The following is a 14,285-nucleotide window of genomic DNA, read 5'->3' on the forward strand; positions in this document are numbered from 1 at the left end:
ACTGTGAAAAGATAGCATTTTCATATGTGCTAAAGTATTGGCATTGTCCTTTATTCACTTCAGAGGTGTGGCTCAAGCCAAATCACAATGTCTGTATTTATCCATTATCCAAAACCAAAAAGAAAAGCTTTTATCTAAAGAAGCACAAAGCTCATTACAATGCATATTTGTATTTATATAAAGGGGTCTGTGCCTTACTTCCCATCTGATGGAGATGTATCATAATTTTCCTCAACAGAATTAATCGTTACTGACCACAGCATAAATGTGACCAGAGCTTCCTCCTGTTTGTTGATGGCAGCCTCTTGGATTCAAGCTGTAAATTTGTCCTCTAAGCCAGAAGAGGTTAAGCTGAATATCTCTTGTTTGCCTTATGTGATTTCAGCATAGCTGGCATGAAGGGTTATGAGATTAAGTGGCTGTTCTGTCCAACTCTGATATCGTAATTTGTTCCACAACAGTCATAATAGAACTACTTGTTTTCTCATTTCTTACTGTCATGTAGGAAGAGCAGGACTGGGATTTCTTTTTTCTCAAAAAGCTCGTGTAAGTTTTTGCTTTGTTCTTGCAGCTGGAGCCTGTGACTGGGGCTGCAGCAGAGCGGCAGTGGCACCCGCGCTCTCCTTCCATAACCCAGCCAGAAGCGGTTCAGAGAGTTCATGATGATGAATGGATGATAATAGAAACCAAACGAATAACCTAGGTCATTATACCATTTCTAATCTAATGCCTGCTGGTATTTTTGTATCCTCACTTGGTAATTTGCTTCGGAGCTCAAGAATTATAATTTATATATGCATTTACCAAATGAAATGTCTTTACTGTGAAAGTATAACAGATAAAAGACAGTTAATTAGCACTATTACAGTATCGTGTGGGACCATTATGCCAACAACCTAGAGTCAAACATGCTGCAGAAAGTTTTTAACCGTCAGAGTCCTGAGGGCACTAATGGGCTTTGATGGCCCTGACCAGCCTCACCTGGGATCCTGCCCACACCCTTCCCATGGGCCTAAGAGCCCATTTAAGCTCAGTCCCAGGGCTGATTCCTGTTTTGCAGGAATGCTGATCTCCAGCCCAGTCACAGCCATGATGGTGCTTGGCCACGGGACCTGCTGATTTGGACCCCAACCTGTGAGTTGACTTCCTGACCTTGGACCTGCCTCATCACCACACAGTTACCTGGTGGTCTGGGCTTCTGGTTGAGCCCTGGTTGCCATTCTGATGCCTGTCCTGCTTGTGGTGCTTGGATATGATGGGACTGTGCTCTGGCTGGTGAGGTCAGGTGTGTTGTTGTGCTTGGCTCCTGGCTACCTCTATCTTAGGGAGCAGTCAGCCCTCACTGCACCCTGGCTGTAATTGTACAATTGCCGGTAAGGTAAGATACACACTGACAGAAATATACTTTAGATGAGAGCTGCTAGCAAGTCAAAATGTTCTGCAAGCTATTACAAGTAATACAAAAGTTCAGAATGCTCTAGGCACCGATGCAGTGGTCAGAGAAAGTAAATGTTTCTATTGACTTGAGGAAAGACTTCCCTTAGACTTCAAAGGGTTGACCTTGTCCCTTCATCTAGCCAAAATATTTTTCTCTAAATCTTCAAGGTTGGGCAGGTAGGGACAGTTGGCATCATACAACATGTTTGTATAGCTTTCAGCAGCAATTTGTACTGTTCTCTTAGTGAAGATATGCAAAGTAGATTTATTGTAATGCCAGTCCTATCACTTCATCCTGATTTGGGCTGCCAAAGAGCACTGATCTGTGTGCTGTCCCTCTGCTAAATATATCCCCTGCTCATCCTGAACACACATGCTGCCCTCCAGCTCTCAGTCAGAAGCCAAAATTCATCTGCATGAGATGACCATTGGGAAGTACAGCATGGACCTAATTATCTTCTCTTCCATAGGCAGAAAAAATTAAAATGGCTAAAGAGGCCAGCACAGAAGTGGAAGACGGGGAAGGATCAAGCACAACTTCTAGGGTAAAATCTTAAGCAATGTTGCTGTCTCTAATATTGGCAAGTTATAGGGAACACGGTAGGGAGCCCACCACAAATGTCAGTGATTTAATGGGGCGAAGAGCGGGTTCTTTAATTAATAACAGTGGCGTTACCAGGGGGTGTGGCCGGGCCGCCGCTGTCCGTGGTGCTGCAGGCGCCTCCCGCGCCCGCGGGCGTCGGTGGGGTCCTGGCCCCGGCCGCCATCCTCCTCCTCACTCCTTCTTTGAGACCACCCAGAGAAGGGGCTCACACAGTGCAAAGGGCTTCGCACTCCGTGTGTGGCATCAGGGTTGTGAGTGCTCAGGGATAGCTGAGAGAAAAGTGGAAGGCACTTGAGGAACTTTACAAAAACTAAATGATTCTTCCTCAAGTGCGTTTTTTGCATTGTGGGTCTGAGTTTTTACTCAAGTGTACTGCAAAAGTACCTTAACCATTTCCACAGATATTTGACATGTTGTTTCTTGTAAGCCTGTCAGCTACAACTTTAGAAAGTGAAAGTTAAGAAATGAAACCAGATGAGATCCCCAGCCCGCCAATTAAGACTCACTTGTATTATGACATGCCAGAAGAAGGTAAAACAAATACTTCAACTGCAGAAAAAGCCATGATGAGAGATTTCACACCCTTCTAGCCCTGGGGCAATCCAACCATGAGATGGAAAGCCGCAGGCTTTGCAGGCTTCACTGTTATCAAAATTATTTCTAAATTCATGACTCACCAAAATCTTCTCCTGTTTTTAGACATGGCAAATTGGATAACTGTGGTGGATTCCTCATCTCCACAATTTGCTTTAAGATAAAAAGCTGTGTGGCTTCTCTCTGCACCTGAACAGCAATGCTGTTAGTAATAATGAAAACTGATTGATCAGTTCACCTCTAAAGACCAAAGAAAGGATCAAGAAGAAACCTCAAGGTGTAAATTCAAGCTTTAAAGCAAGGTAAATAAATAAAAGAAAAAAAAAGTTTCTACCCAGGAATAGAAAACAAGGAGCTTTGAATGATAACGGAGAGAAGGGGAGGTTTCTGCTCACACTCAACTGGACTGGGACATTTTGGATCTAGGCATGCTGTGGTTTGATATTAGACTAGTTGACTTGGCAATGGGTAATATAAAGCTCCAATGAGATGTTGAGAGATGATGAGAACAGTCCAAACATCTTTGTGATCAACACAAAAGGAAAGCTGAAATAGCATCCTGAATCGGTATGATCTTTATTTAACAGATTCCTGCGTTGATTCCCTCAATAAATGCAGAATTATGCAAGAGAAGAATAATCTTCCTAAAATCATAATTCTGCAGTGAAATGATAAAGAGGGCAAGTTTATCATCATAAGAAACCAGAAGGGCAGATAGAGCTGCTACTGAAATGTGGGGGAGTGCTGAGTCACTCTGCATTAAGTGCTGCCATAGTAACTATTTACCAGCTGGTTGGAAATGAGGAAAGACTCGGGGGAAGAAAACCCACCAGAAATAAAAATTAGACAAATTGCAGTTTGAAACACATTACACACACCTTTTTTTTAAAAAAAAAAAAAAGACTTAACAGAATGGAACACTTCCTAGGTTTTTTTTTTCTATGGGTGTTACTTGGGGCAAACAGATTACATTGGACTGATGAATAGATGCATAAATGTATTCAAGCAGTAAGAAATGGATATTTCTTCTCTGCTAGAATGATGTTATTGCACCTAATTGTGAGAGCAAGTAGGAACCACTTTGGATTTGTTTATTCACAGGGATGTGGCATAGTACATATTGTCTGTAACTCAGCCCAGGCCGTGAAGGAACACAGAGCAGAGGGTTCTTCTGGCAGCAACAGGCTTTGGGGTGAACTGCAAAACTTAACATGGTTTTGAGAGGGGTATGAACTCAGATTCCTTGGCCAGTCTTTTCTGATATTGTCCTCTTCTCTGACTATTAGGAAGATCACTGCTGCCCTGTGGTTGTGGCTTAAATTTCTTGATGGTTGAGGGTAAGCCCTCAGCAGGAGAGCAAGCTCTGTGGCGATTTGTAATAGCAATTTGGGGCCTGTCTGTGACTCATAAGATTCTGGGTGGTTTCTCACTGTGGAAAATTTCAGCATCATCATGACAAGTGTCTGTCACCTCTGAAGACAAAATCTCCATTACTATCATCCCAGATGACAGACACTAAGTGAGAGCACTTAATTTGGTGATAGCACTTAAACTGGTGCCTGTTGAGGTGTAAACAACTCCAGAAAATGGAGTGGTTGGGCCTTTTGATAACCAGTTGGGCCAAGTTTGTCTTGGGCTGTATTGTGTAGAGAAGCAGAAATCTACCAAAGATTTTTAAAGTCAAGAATTGGAAAAAGGTTCATGAGAACTTCACAGAGAGGCAGGAAGTTTGTGGTGAAACAGAGGAAGTCACTTATCTTTTTTTAATCTGCATACATATTGGAGGAGCTGCTGCAGGAGATGATGAGGTCAGGAACGCTATTCTTTGCAGAGCACAGGCAGACACCTTGTGGGTCCCCAAAGCAAGGGCACGGAGGTCTAGGTGGTATTTATTGTGTCAATGATCTTCACTCCTCCTGTGTTAGATGGGAGAAAGGTGTTTTCAGGACTCATTGTGCAACTGTTTGTGTAAATCTCTGCCGTAAGCCTATGTAGTGGAGTTCTGGGAGTTAGTCCATTTCAACCAGTTTCTACTGGTCCCTCAGCTTCCCTAAGGAAGTATTATTTAAAAAGGCCCATCTCCTGAAGGACCAAGAGATTCCATATCACTTGGACAACTTAATTTGTTCTATCAATGAACTTCATTATTGTCATTTCTAGCTAACAGAGGTTTTCAGGAGCCCAGAAGCAGGGGTCAGCAAATGACACTGGTGGTTCAGGGAGAAGTCTGGGCTTGCTTAGGCACAGGGGCTGTAGGATTTGGGTTGCCTGCAGAAGATGAGACATGCTAACAGCCTTCCAGCACAAAATTTGCTGCAGGGAGGAAAGTAAAAATGGGGTAGAATCTGTTCTTCCTTATCAAGAAAGAGAAGGCTGTAGGAATAGGCTAGACAAAAGCTCTTAAGTAAAATAGATTGTGCAGTATTTAATCTATAATCTATTTTACTCCTAAGTAAAATAGATTGCAGTAGATATGATTTTGCCAAGTCCTATTTTATAGCTGTTTTATTTGATTTTATGACATCAAGTATAGCTGAATTCATGATTGCTGTAGAGGTATTTACTGTGAGAAGTGTAGTCTGAGGAACCGGATAAAGTTGTTCCTGGTTCCCAGCTCACTTGCTAGCATGCTTGATGGTGGTTTTCTGCTTTGAGACCATGGATCTTGGAAGCCAAATAGCCCTTGAGCAAAATGGATGTGGCAATTTTCTAAGACCTTTCAGAAGTGGGCAGTAGTGACACTAGCACAAGTGACATCAGTTTTAGTCAGCTGCTGGTCCTCTGTATACAGGAAATTTTTTGAAGTCTTTTCATAGTGAATCAGAAGGAAACCACATTGTGAAAAATGATGTGTACCATGAAATGGAAATTCATTTACATCAACTTCGTTATCACCTTTAAGAAAACCAAAAGCCTTTATCTTCAAAAGAAGTGTGTCCTGGACAACTGTAATCTTAAAATTGTTTAGGTTGGGAAAAAACCTTTTAACATCATTGAGTCCAACTGTTAACCTAAGACTGCCAAAACTACCACCAAGCCCCCTCAGCACCATGTCTACCCATTTTTTAAATACCTCCAGGGATGGTGACTCCACCACTGCCCTGGACAGCCTGTTCCAATGCTTAATAACCCTTTCAGTGTAAAAATCTTTCCTAATATCCATCCTAAACCTCCCCTGGTGCACCTTGAGGCTGTTTCCTCTTGTCCCATCAGCTGTTCCTTGGGAGAAAAGACCGACCCCCCATGGCTACCCCCTCCTTTCAGGGAGTTGTAGAGAGCGAGAAGGTCTCCCCTCGGCCTCCTTTTCTCCAGGCTGAACACCCCCAGCTCCCTCAGACGCTCCTCACAAGACTTGTGCCCCAGACCCCTCACCAGCTCCGTTGCCCTTCTCTGGACACGCTCCAGCACCTCAAGGTCTTTCTTGTGGTGAGGGGCCCAAACCTGGACACAGCACTCGAGGTGGGGCTTCCCCAGTGCCCAGTACAGGGGGACAATCACTGCCCCAGTCCTGCTGGCCACATTATTGCTGATACAATCCTACCTGAACTACTGCTAATTCCTGGTACAGGCAAGGAATTTTTTTTGGTGTATCTTGCTCCATGCTTATGAAGAGTTAAACAGCTGCATATCACAGCTTTGAGCAAGCAGTTCTGCCTGCTTTGCAGATCTGCCCTGTTAGTCACTCAAAGGGCTAGGAAAAAACCACACAGTGTGTCTTCTACCTCTTGCCACTCCTGTCCTGTTTACCCCATTAGCACTGTGATTGCTGGAGGGATGCAAGATGTGAGCTCACCGCTGGTGCAGCCCTTTTAAAGCCTTTTTCTGCAAAGCCCTCCTTCTACTGTGGAGCTCAGAGATTCATTTTCTACAACCAGCTTTTTCAGGGAAAGATGGAATCGCCAAGAACACAAATCTCCTATTCCCTGCCTTGTATTTAGCACCACACACATAGTTTGTCTCCTTTTTTTGAGGAGCCTTTAACTGTATTTTAAGATGTTAAAATATCTGGGAGCAATGCCGATCTGCCTCACAGGTGCTGCTGATGGAGCTGTAGGTGTTTCAGCATCTCTGATGGTTGGGTTTTGGGGACCATTTCTGCGCGTGTCGCTGTCCAGTGGCAATTTTATCGGCCAAAGGTGGTGATAACAGCCATTATGGAGTAAAGTTTCTTCCCTTGCTCCCCCCCTGCTCTCCCATGCCGCTGATGCTGGGGGCCGTTCCGAGGGGGAAGGGATGCTCTCGCACACCAGCCAGCACCATCGCCCCTTTTAAGACGGAGCTGGAGGGCTCGGCAGGATGGGGAGAGGAGGAGGGACGCTAAAAATACCGCCCTATGCTGGGAGAGCGTGCGGTGCCCGGCGGGCCGGGCCGCCTGGGTGCGCGGGGAGCGCGCCTGGGTGCGCAGGGAGCGCGCCTGGGTGCGCAGGGAGCGCGCCGGGAGCGCGCCGCAGTGCGCGGCTGCACGGAGCGGGCCGCGCCGCAGGGATGCTCGCCCCGCTCCTGGGTTCCGCGGGCTCCGGCTGGCTGCTGTTGGGTGAGTGCTCCCCAAAAACCGCCTCGGCGGCTGGGATTTGTCCCCCCCATCACATCCCACTCGGTGCCGGCTCCTTCCCCCGGCAGGGAAACGCCGGGCCGGCCCCCACGGAAACAATCTCCGTGCGCTGCTCTCTGCTGTCTGGCTCCCCCTTCCCCTCCCCGGCTCTGGAGTAAAGGGGATTTGGGGTGCTTTGAAGGGAAAAGGCAGGCGGGAGCACGCCTTTCATAGCAAAAATGGAAATGTGATCTTCTGCTGCACGCGTGCGAGGCGAAAGCCGGCACAATGAGATGTTATTGCAGCGCGATACGGCAAGCTCGGCTCAATGCATTACATAATTTCTCTCAAATCATCTCGCCGGTTCATTCAGCTGGTCCATCTTTGGCAAATTGGTAAGGGCACTTGTCTGTAGGGGGTGTGTGAAACCGGGCAGTGCACTAGTCTGTGTATGCTTGTGCATTATAGCTATTGGACGGGGGTGACCGTGAATCCCATTGTTGTGTGGGCAGGTAGTAACGATTCAAAGTGTGCCTGGACTAGAAAATTGTCGTGACTCTGAAATAGGAGGTTCTCTGTAAGGCATTGAAAGGTTTGGCTTTAAATGATCTGCTGCACTGATTCAAAATCGAGTCCTTTGAATCTGTGTGAAGTGTCTTTTCTAAGGAAAGGTAACGTTCAATGTCTGTGCTGTTTTGCCCTTTATCTACCAAACAGCTTTCCTCTAGGCAGGCAGACTTCCAAGGGGAAGAAGTAAAAGAGGAAAATTATTTTAAAGACATCATCTTTGCATCATTAGGTAAATACTGGGGAGGGTGGGAGCACCAAGAATGGAAAATGTATCATAATTATTTATGTTCATATTTACTATCTATTTTTGACTATGAAAAAAGATGATTCACACTGAAAAAAAGAGGAAAATAATACCTCTGGCCTGAATTTTCTCTCTGAAAATATCCTGGTGGCTCCCATTAAAGTCAGTGGGCTTACAGCTGCTTATATCAGCAGCTTGAATCAGCTGCTTTTCAACTGTGGCAAAACTCATGCAGTGCAAATATGGCCCAGAGGGAATTACATGGATGAATCAGAAAGCAGGACTTGGCTCAGAGGCTGCAGGCAAGTGTTTGTTACAGTATTTTGGGCCCCGAGGCCCCAGGGACTGCTCTGAGCTACGTTACTGGATGCACCAGGCTTGTTTGTGACAGTGGGAGGAGAACTGGGCCTGCTGGGAGCGGGTCTCCTGTGCGAGCTCCTGCTCTCAGGCCTCCACATCCGCCCCGCGGTATCGATCCCTGTGCCTCCCATCTCAGTGTTTACTCTGCTGTGTCCAAACGCATCTCCCTCGTGCATCCAGCTATCCCGAAGTGTATCCGTTCAGGTGCGGCTCTGACTCGTGGCCTTCCTTAGTGCCATGGTCATTTTATTTTAGCGCGGACATAACTTTAGCCCAACATTTTGATCTACAGAATAGATGCCCTTGGAAGACAGATGTGCTGTTGTTGCAATTTGCAGTGGCACTCAGCAGCAGCCGAGATGTACAACAACACAGGTCATAGAATCAGAATTATTTAGGTTGGAAAATACCTTTAAGATCATCAAGTCCAACCATAAACCTGATGCTGCCAAATCCACCACTAAACCATGGAAGATGGAGCCCACTGGAGAGACGAGGGCCCTGCCTGACTTGGCAGCGTGGCACTTGCTCAGCCACATGCCTGTGGTCGCTGCTCTCATGCATGGTCTTGATCTTCTGGTGGCCCCATCCCATCAGACAGTCACAGCAGCTCTGCTGATTTGCTGAGTAAGGGGCTCCTTGGCCATTACAGACCAGTGCGGCACTCTTGTTTATTGTAAATGATCTTCTGGCATCATTACAAGGGTTTTGACTAGTTGAGAACAGGTCTATAATGCTCACCTCAATGAAATAATGGTAGAAGTCAGAGAAAGACAAAGTTAATTATTTCCTAATGCACGGACTCAGACGGTCTGATGGATGCACAGAGTGGTACAGTAAAATAAAACAAACAAACCCAAGACCAAATCCTCCTGGGGGTTTACACGTTGGGCTGGTTTGGTTGAAGCAGTATGAGGTTATGGTTCACCCTGTGCTTCTCTCCCCTTGAGTAAGAGAAGGCAATCCCAGAGACTCTTCTGCTCTTCTCTTCCCCCCTCATTTAATGTGCTTGTAACCCTGAGCCACTCGCCTGCCCTGTCAGTCCTGTCTTACAGCGAGGAAGAGGAGGGTTTGCTCTCCTCAATCCTGGCAGCAGCTGGAGGCCCCGGCGGGTGCCTGTGCCGGTGTGTGGAGGCACAAGAAGGGAATTCTGCCACCACAGTGTCCCTTCTCCTCGCTGCCACCCGCGCATCTCCAAATACTTCTCAGTGCACGTTCGCAAAGGAGCAGGGGGTTCATCTGGTGTTGCAATAGACTTCTGCGGTCCCACTGCTGAGCCCGGCTCTTGCACTGTGACACAGGAGTCCTTGCTGATGCCCTGAAATTCAGGTCTCTGGATAAGAAATATTTCCTGCTGTGCTTTGTGTATGAAACAGAGCAGATGCCCAAGGCCGCTCAGCCCAGCCCATGGAGTGCTGGCTGCTGCACAAGAGGCAAAGCCTGTGCTATTGATGAGGTATATTTAGTTGCTTTTATTCTCCGTCCCTCTATTACTGCTCCATTTGTACAGTTGCTACATACCATCAAAAAGGAAGAGTAAATGTATTTGGATTTCCCTGCTTGCTTGCGGGGAAAGACAGCACATAGCAATTTTTCTCTGCTGCTCTGGACTAATCTAGACATTTATTTGATTCTTGTGTCCACGCTACTATGGATTTTACAAATATAATCAAGTAATGAAAAGAGGAGAAAAGCTTTGAAGACAGATGGTAAACTGAATTAACTGAATACCCACAGAAAAACGAAAGCTGACTTGGGAGCAGGCCAGGAACAAAGAAAGACAACATTACATCAGTAAGAGTATAATTGTCATTGTTTTGACGTCACTGAACACTGCAGAGAACCACAGTGTTTAAACCTTCCCTTGTTATTACATTTCTGAGAGCTCTTTGAGAGAAATGCCAGCATCTTCCTTCTTTACCACTGCAGAGTTGCAACCAGCACCTGAATAACTTGTAGGTAACTAGAGACAAGCCTGGGCGAGGGCGAAGAGGCGATGGTCGGGAACGAGACGCAGGCAATTACCTCTTGATAGAAGCACAGGCATCAAGGGCAGCTCTTTTCCCGTGGCTTTTTTATTGGCTTTGCTAGATTATTCCTTCATACAGAGCCAAACAAAATTATTGACTTAATCACCCTCTTTCTGATCAGAAAGGAACAGGAGAGAAGAACATCTATTAATACAATTCTTTTATTTTTGAGTGCTCTGCATGTGCTCCTTGCTGATGGATCAATACAAGTAATGAGTTGTTTTCCATCACTGCTATTTCTGTCCCTTGTGCTACGGTGCGAAGCCAAAGCCCTGCAGGTCCTTGGCACTGGGACCCATCTGTCCCTGCAGGGCTGTGGGTGCCAGGAGCACGGCAGGGCCACCCGCAGTGCTCTGTTCCTGCAGCTCTCGGGCCATGTCCCCTCTGGAGAAGGTACCGGTGTCTGAACCACTTTGGCCTCTCTCCTCCTCTCCCTCTGACCAGGAGGGCTTACAGAGCTCGTGAACCCAGATAGCCTCTTACCCTGGAAGCCAGTCAAACGCAGTGGGGTAAGGTGTGCTCAAGAGCATGTGGCTTTAAAATATGGATAAGCATGCTTGAAATATATCTGTAAAATCTGTGGAACCCCAGTGGGAGCCCTCACGCTTCTCTCTGCGCTCTCCTGTAGTTTGCTGAGAGCCACACCTGGCTCTCCAGGGACTTTTCTTCCCAGACGTGCTGATTCAGAGCCTTTGCAAATCCTTTTTCAGAGACGCCGAGTAACTTAGCATCGGTACCGTACAGCGTGATACGGGTAAATGTTTTGCTGGGCTGGGATTGATTGCCATAGTGTGCTATCAGCGCTTATTGATGACAAGTCATTTACTGTGTCAAATCCTCCTTCCAACATAAACATTGTCACGGAGCCGTCAAGGTGACCCGCGGCGGTGGGGAGGCAGGCAAGACCAAGGGAGGGGAGGGACCAGAGGAGGAAGGCTTTGCCTGATTTTGCTTCTTCCTTATGCTCTGTATATAGATAAAATTATAAATACCATTCTGATGGAGACCGCACTATCGAAAACTTGGTGGCTGACGACAAGAAAGGGTAAGACACTGAGATTTTTAGCCAGGAAGAGTTTCAAAACTGTAGGGGTAACTCCACCCCATGGGGCCCTGGAGCTGGTCCCCACACTCCCTACTGGAGCCATGTCTCACACTCTACTCACTGCTTGGGATTTTACAAGCAGTGATGGAGGTACAACATGTAGCAGATGCTTTGGAGAGGCATGGCTGAAAACGCAGCCCCTGCCCAGCGCGGGCTGAGTTCACGGCAGGGTTTGGCAGGACCCTGCAGTCACTCTCCCAAAAAACCCAGGTACTGCTCTTGCTGTCCCAGAAGCTCCCCTGTTCACCACACAACTTCTCAGTTCTTTTCTTTCTGGGCTTTTCTGTCTTCCGTGCTCTGTGGTACACCACTCTCAAAAATGTGGAAAGAAGATAAATCCAACCACCTTGTCCAAGACATTTTCTTTTGCACCACAGGAAGAAAGTGTCACTTGTCAAAAAAAAAAAAGGTATCATTCAGTGGAAATCACCATCTCATTAGGAAACCCCCAATTAAGGGAGGAAAAGTCTTTATATTTAGACCTGTGTGCTATGGTGTCGCAAGACTGCAGCTCACATTTCCATTCGCTCATCGATGTGGCTGCTGTGGTAGAGATACAATCTCAGAAACACCACATGTAACCTACAGTGAACAGTTTCCACTTCATTACTGCACAATAGTTCTGCAAAATCAGTGTTGGCTGAGTTGGCCTTGGTGAGGCCAATGGGTTTCAGAGATATCCGTGTTTCGTTACGTGGCTTTGCTCGCTGAGGTCAACGGTGTCACTTGGCACAGGGAGCAGCAATTCCTGTCCGATGGGAATGCTGCACGAGCAGTGAGATGCTGGGTGATTCAGAAAAATACCAACCCCAGAGAAGGGTCTTTTCTGTGCTGGTGCCTGTGGCAGAGGTGGTTACCTGAATAAGGCCATCATCTAGCGGCCAAATTCCGACAGCCTTCATCACTCTCACTGCTGAGGGGTTTGGTGATGGTAGGAAGGAGGAGAGCACCAGTCCTGAGCCTGGGAATGGACACCTCGATGCTCCATCTGGACACCTGGGGTTGAGCTTTGACCTCAGATGAAGGACGGTTGCCTTCAAGGCTATCAACCTGATGGCACTTACCACAAAGCCTTCATTTCTGAGTTGCACCTTCAGGTCCAGAAGCACAAGTGCTGAGGTGGCAGGGACCAGGCGTGGGGTGCCACCTTATGCAGAAGTGTCACCCTCCCTGCTGTGAACAAACTTTAATTTTGGAAAGTTGTTCTAGAAACTTTTGCTACACAATCTTCCAAGTTTCAGCTCAGATTTGCTTATGACTAATCTAGATCCTGCTTGTTTGGATGCCAGCGTGATGCCTCAGCCAAGCCATTTGTTTTCCCCCAGTGTTGGTTCCCACAGCGCAACCTCCTCCTTGAGACAGTTGCCCATGTGGCAGCTCTCTGCCCCCATCTGCCTGCTCCCGGGGCTGTGTCCCCTCCTCAGCCTGGCAGATTTTGCCTTTGGAAAGGATGGGTTCTCCTGCTGTGGAGAGCACAGGCAGCGCATGGCTGGGTGCAGAGAGCACCATGGCTCCCTTTGGGCCGCCCCTTGACCTGTCGTTGGATGGAAAGCTGCAGCCTTCCTTTCCCTGGCTAGGCAAGCCAAGCCTCTGCGTTTGTTCATGGCTGAGAAGAGAAAGGGATAAAATAACCTTTCCTTCTCCCACCAGCCATTGAGAAATTGAGGCTGAGTTGCCCCATATACAAGCTGGAGCAGCTCCTGGGCTGCGCTGACCCCCATGGGCTGGTGATGGTGCCTGGGGAGAGATGGAGGCTCAGGACAAGCCTCCTCCAGGAAGGACGTAGAAGTGTCTCCACGTGGCGAGGCTCAGAGCCACGTCCCCTCCACCTCCAGAGCAACAAGGTACTCCTTTCCCAGGGCTACCAAATCCCTAAAATCAGTTCAACGAGCAATATGGACATTGCTGTGATTGAGAGGGGAACGAGACTTGGGACATCTCTTGTAGTCCTAAAAACCTCCCTGGTTTGGCAAGTTAAAAAAAATTAGCAAATTCCCACTATGGTCTGGGACTATAGCAGAGGAGCAGCTTCTGTGTATGCTGCTTGGGCAGACACTGGCCGGGGTGTCCGCAGTCGCTGCTAGATGGCACCAGTTGAGAGCTGCAGACAGGGAAAGCACGGAGGTGTTTGCTGAACTGGGATTAACTTCATTTTTTTCCTCCAAGGACAAGTGTGAGCTGGTCAGCACAGGACCCAGCACTGAAATTGCTAAACTGTTTTAATTTATGGGGGTTATTTTTGTCTTTGAAAAAGTACCTAGAAAGAGAATAAATCATTCTGCTGTTGATTTAAATGAATTGGAAGTGATCTAAGCCAAACTTGCACCGAAGTTACAAAAGATGTGAATGACATGGATTTAAGTATCTTTTCTGCTGAGACCAGTACTTGGGTATAGAAAGTGGAAAGAACATTATTTAGAGCTTGTTTCAAGATTCTTTCCAGTGGTGGAGAAAAAAAGACAAATATATCATTGAATGGTTAGAGTTGGAAGAGACCTTAAAGATCATCCAGTTCCACCCCCTGCCCTGGGCAGAGACACCTCCCACCAGCCCAGGTTGCTCCAAGCCCCGTCCAACCTGGCCTTGAACCCCTCCAGGGATGGGGCAGCCACAGCTTCTCTGGGCAACCTGGGCCAGGGGCTCACCACCCTCACAGCAAACAATTTCTTCCTTATACATAGAATATAAAAATAATAAAATATAAAATAAATAATAAAATTATAAAATAATAAAAATATAAATTAAAAATATAAAATATTATGATCCCTCTTGAAATGTTAAATGTATTTTACTTCGATACAGTTCAGTTT

The 14,285-nt window shown here is 46.8% G+C and overlaps 1 protein-coding gene across 3 annotated transcripts in view; it reads left to right on the forward strand.

Moving 5' to 3' along the window:
• The first annotated feature begins 6,991 nt into the window (after positions 1-6,991).
• The window catches only part of ACSL6 (acyl-CoA synthetase long chain family member 6), a 58,174-nt gene continuing 50,880 nt past the window's right edge, over positions 6,992-14,285 (forward strand). For all 3 annotated transcript variants that reach the window (XM_074603529.1, XM_074603532.1, XM_074603533.1), the window contains exon 1: positions 6,992-7,169. In XM_074603529.1, the coding sequence (XP_074459630.1) occupies positions 7,121-7,169 (49 nt within the window). In that variant the 5' untranslated portion in view covers positions 6,992-7,120. The remainder of the gene's footprint in view (positions 7,170-14,285) is intronic.

Source organism: Larus michahellis, chromosome 11 (assembly GCF_964199755.1).
Source record: "Larus michahellis chromosome 11, bLarMic1.1, whole genome shotgun sequence".
Taxonomy (NCBI): domain Eukaryota; kingdom Metazoa; phylum Chordata; class Aves; order Charadriiformes; family Laridae; genus Larus; species Larus michahellis.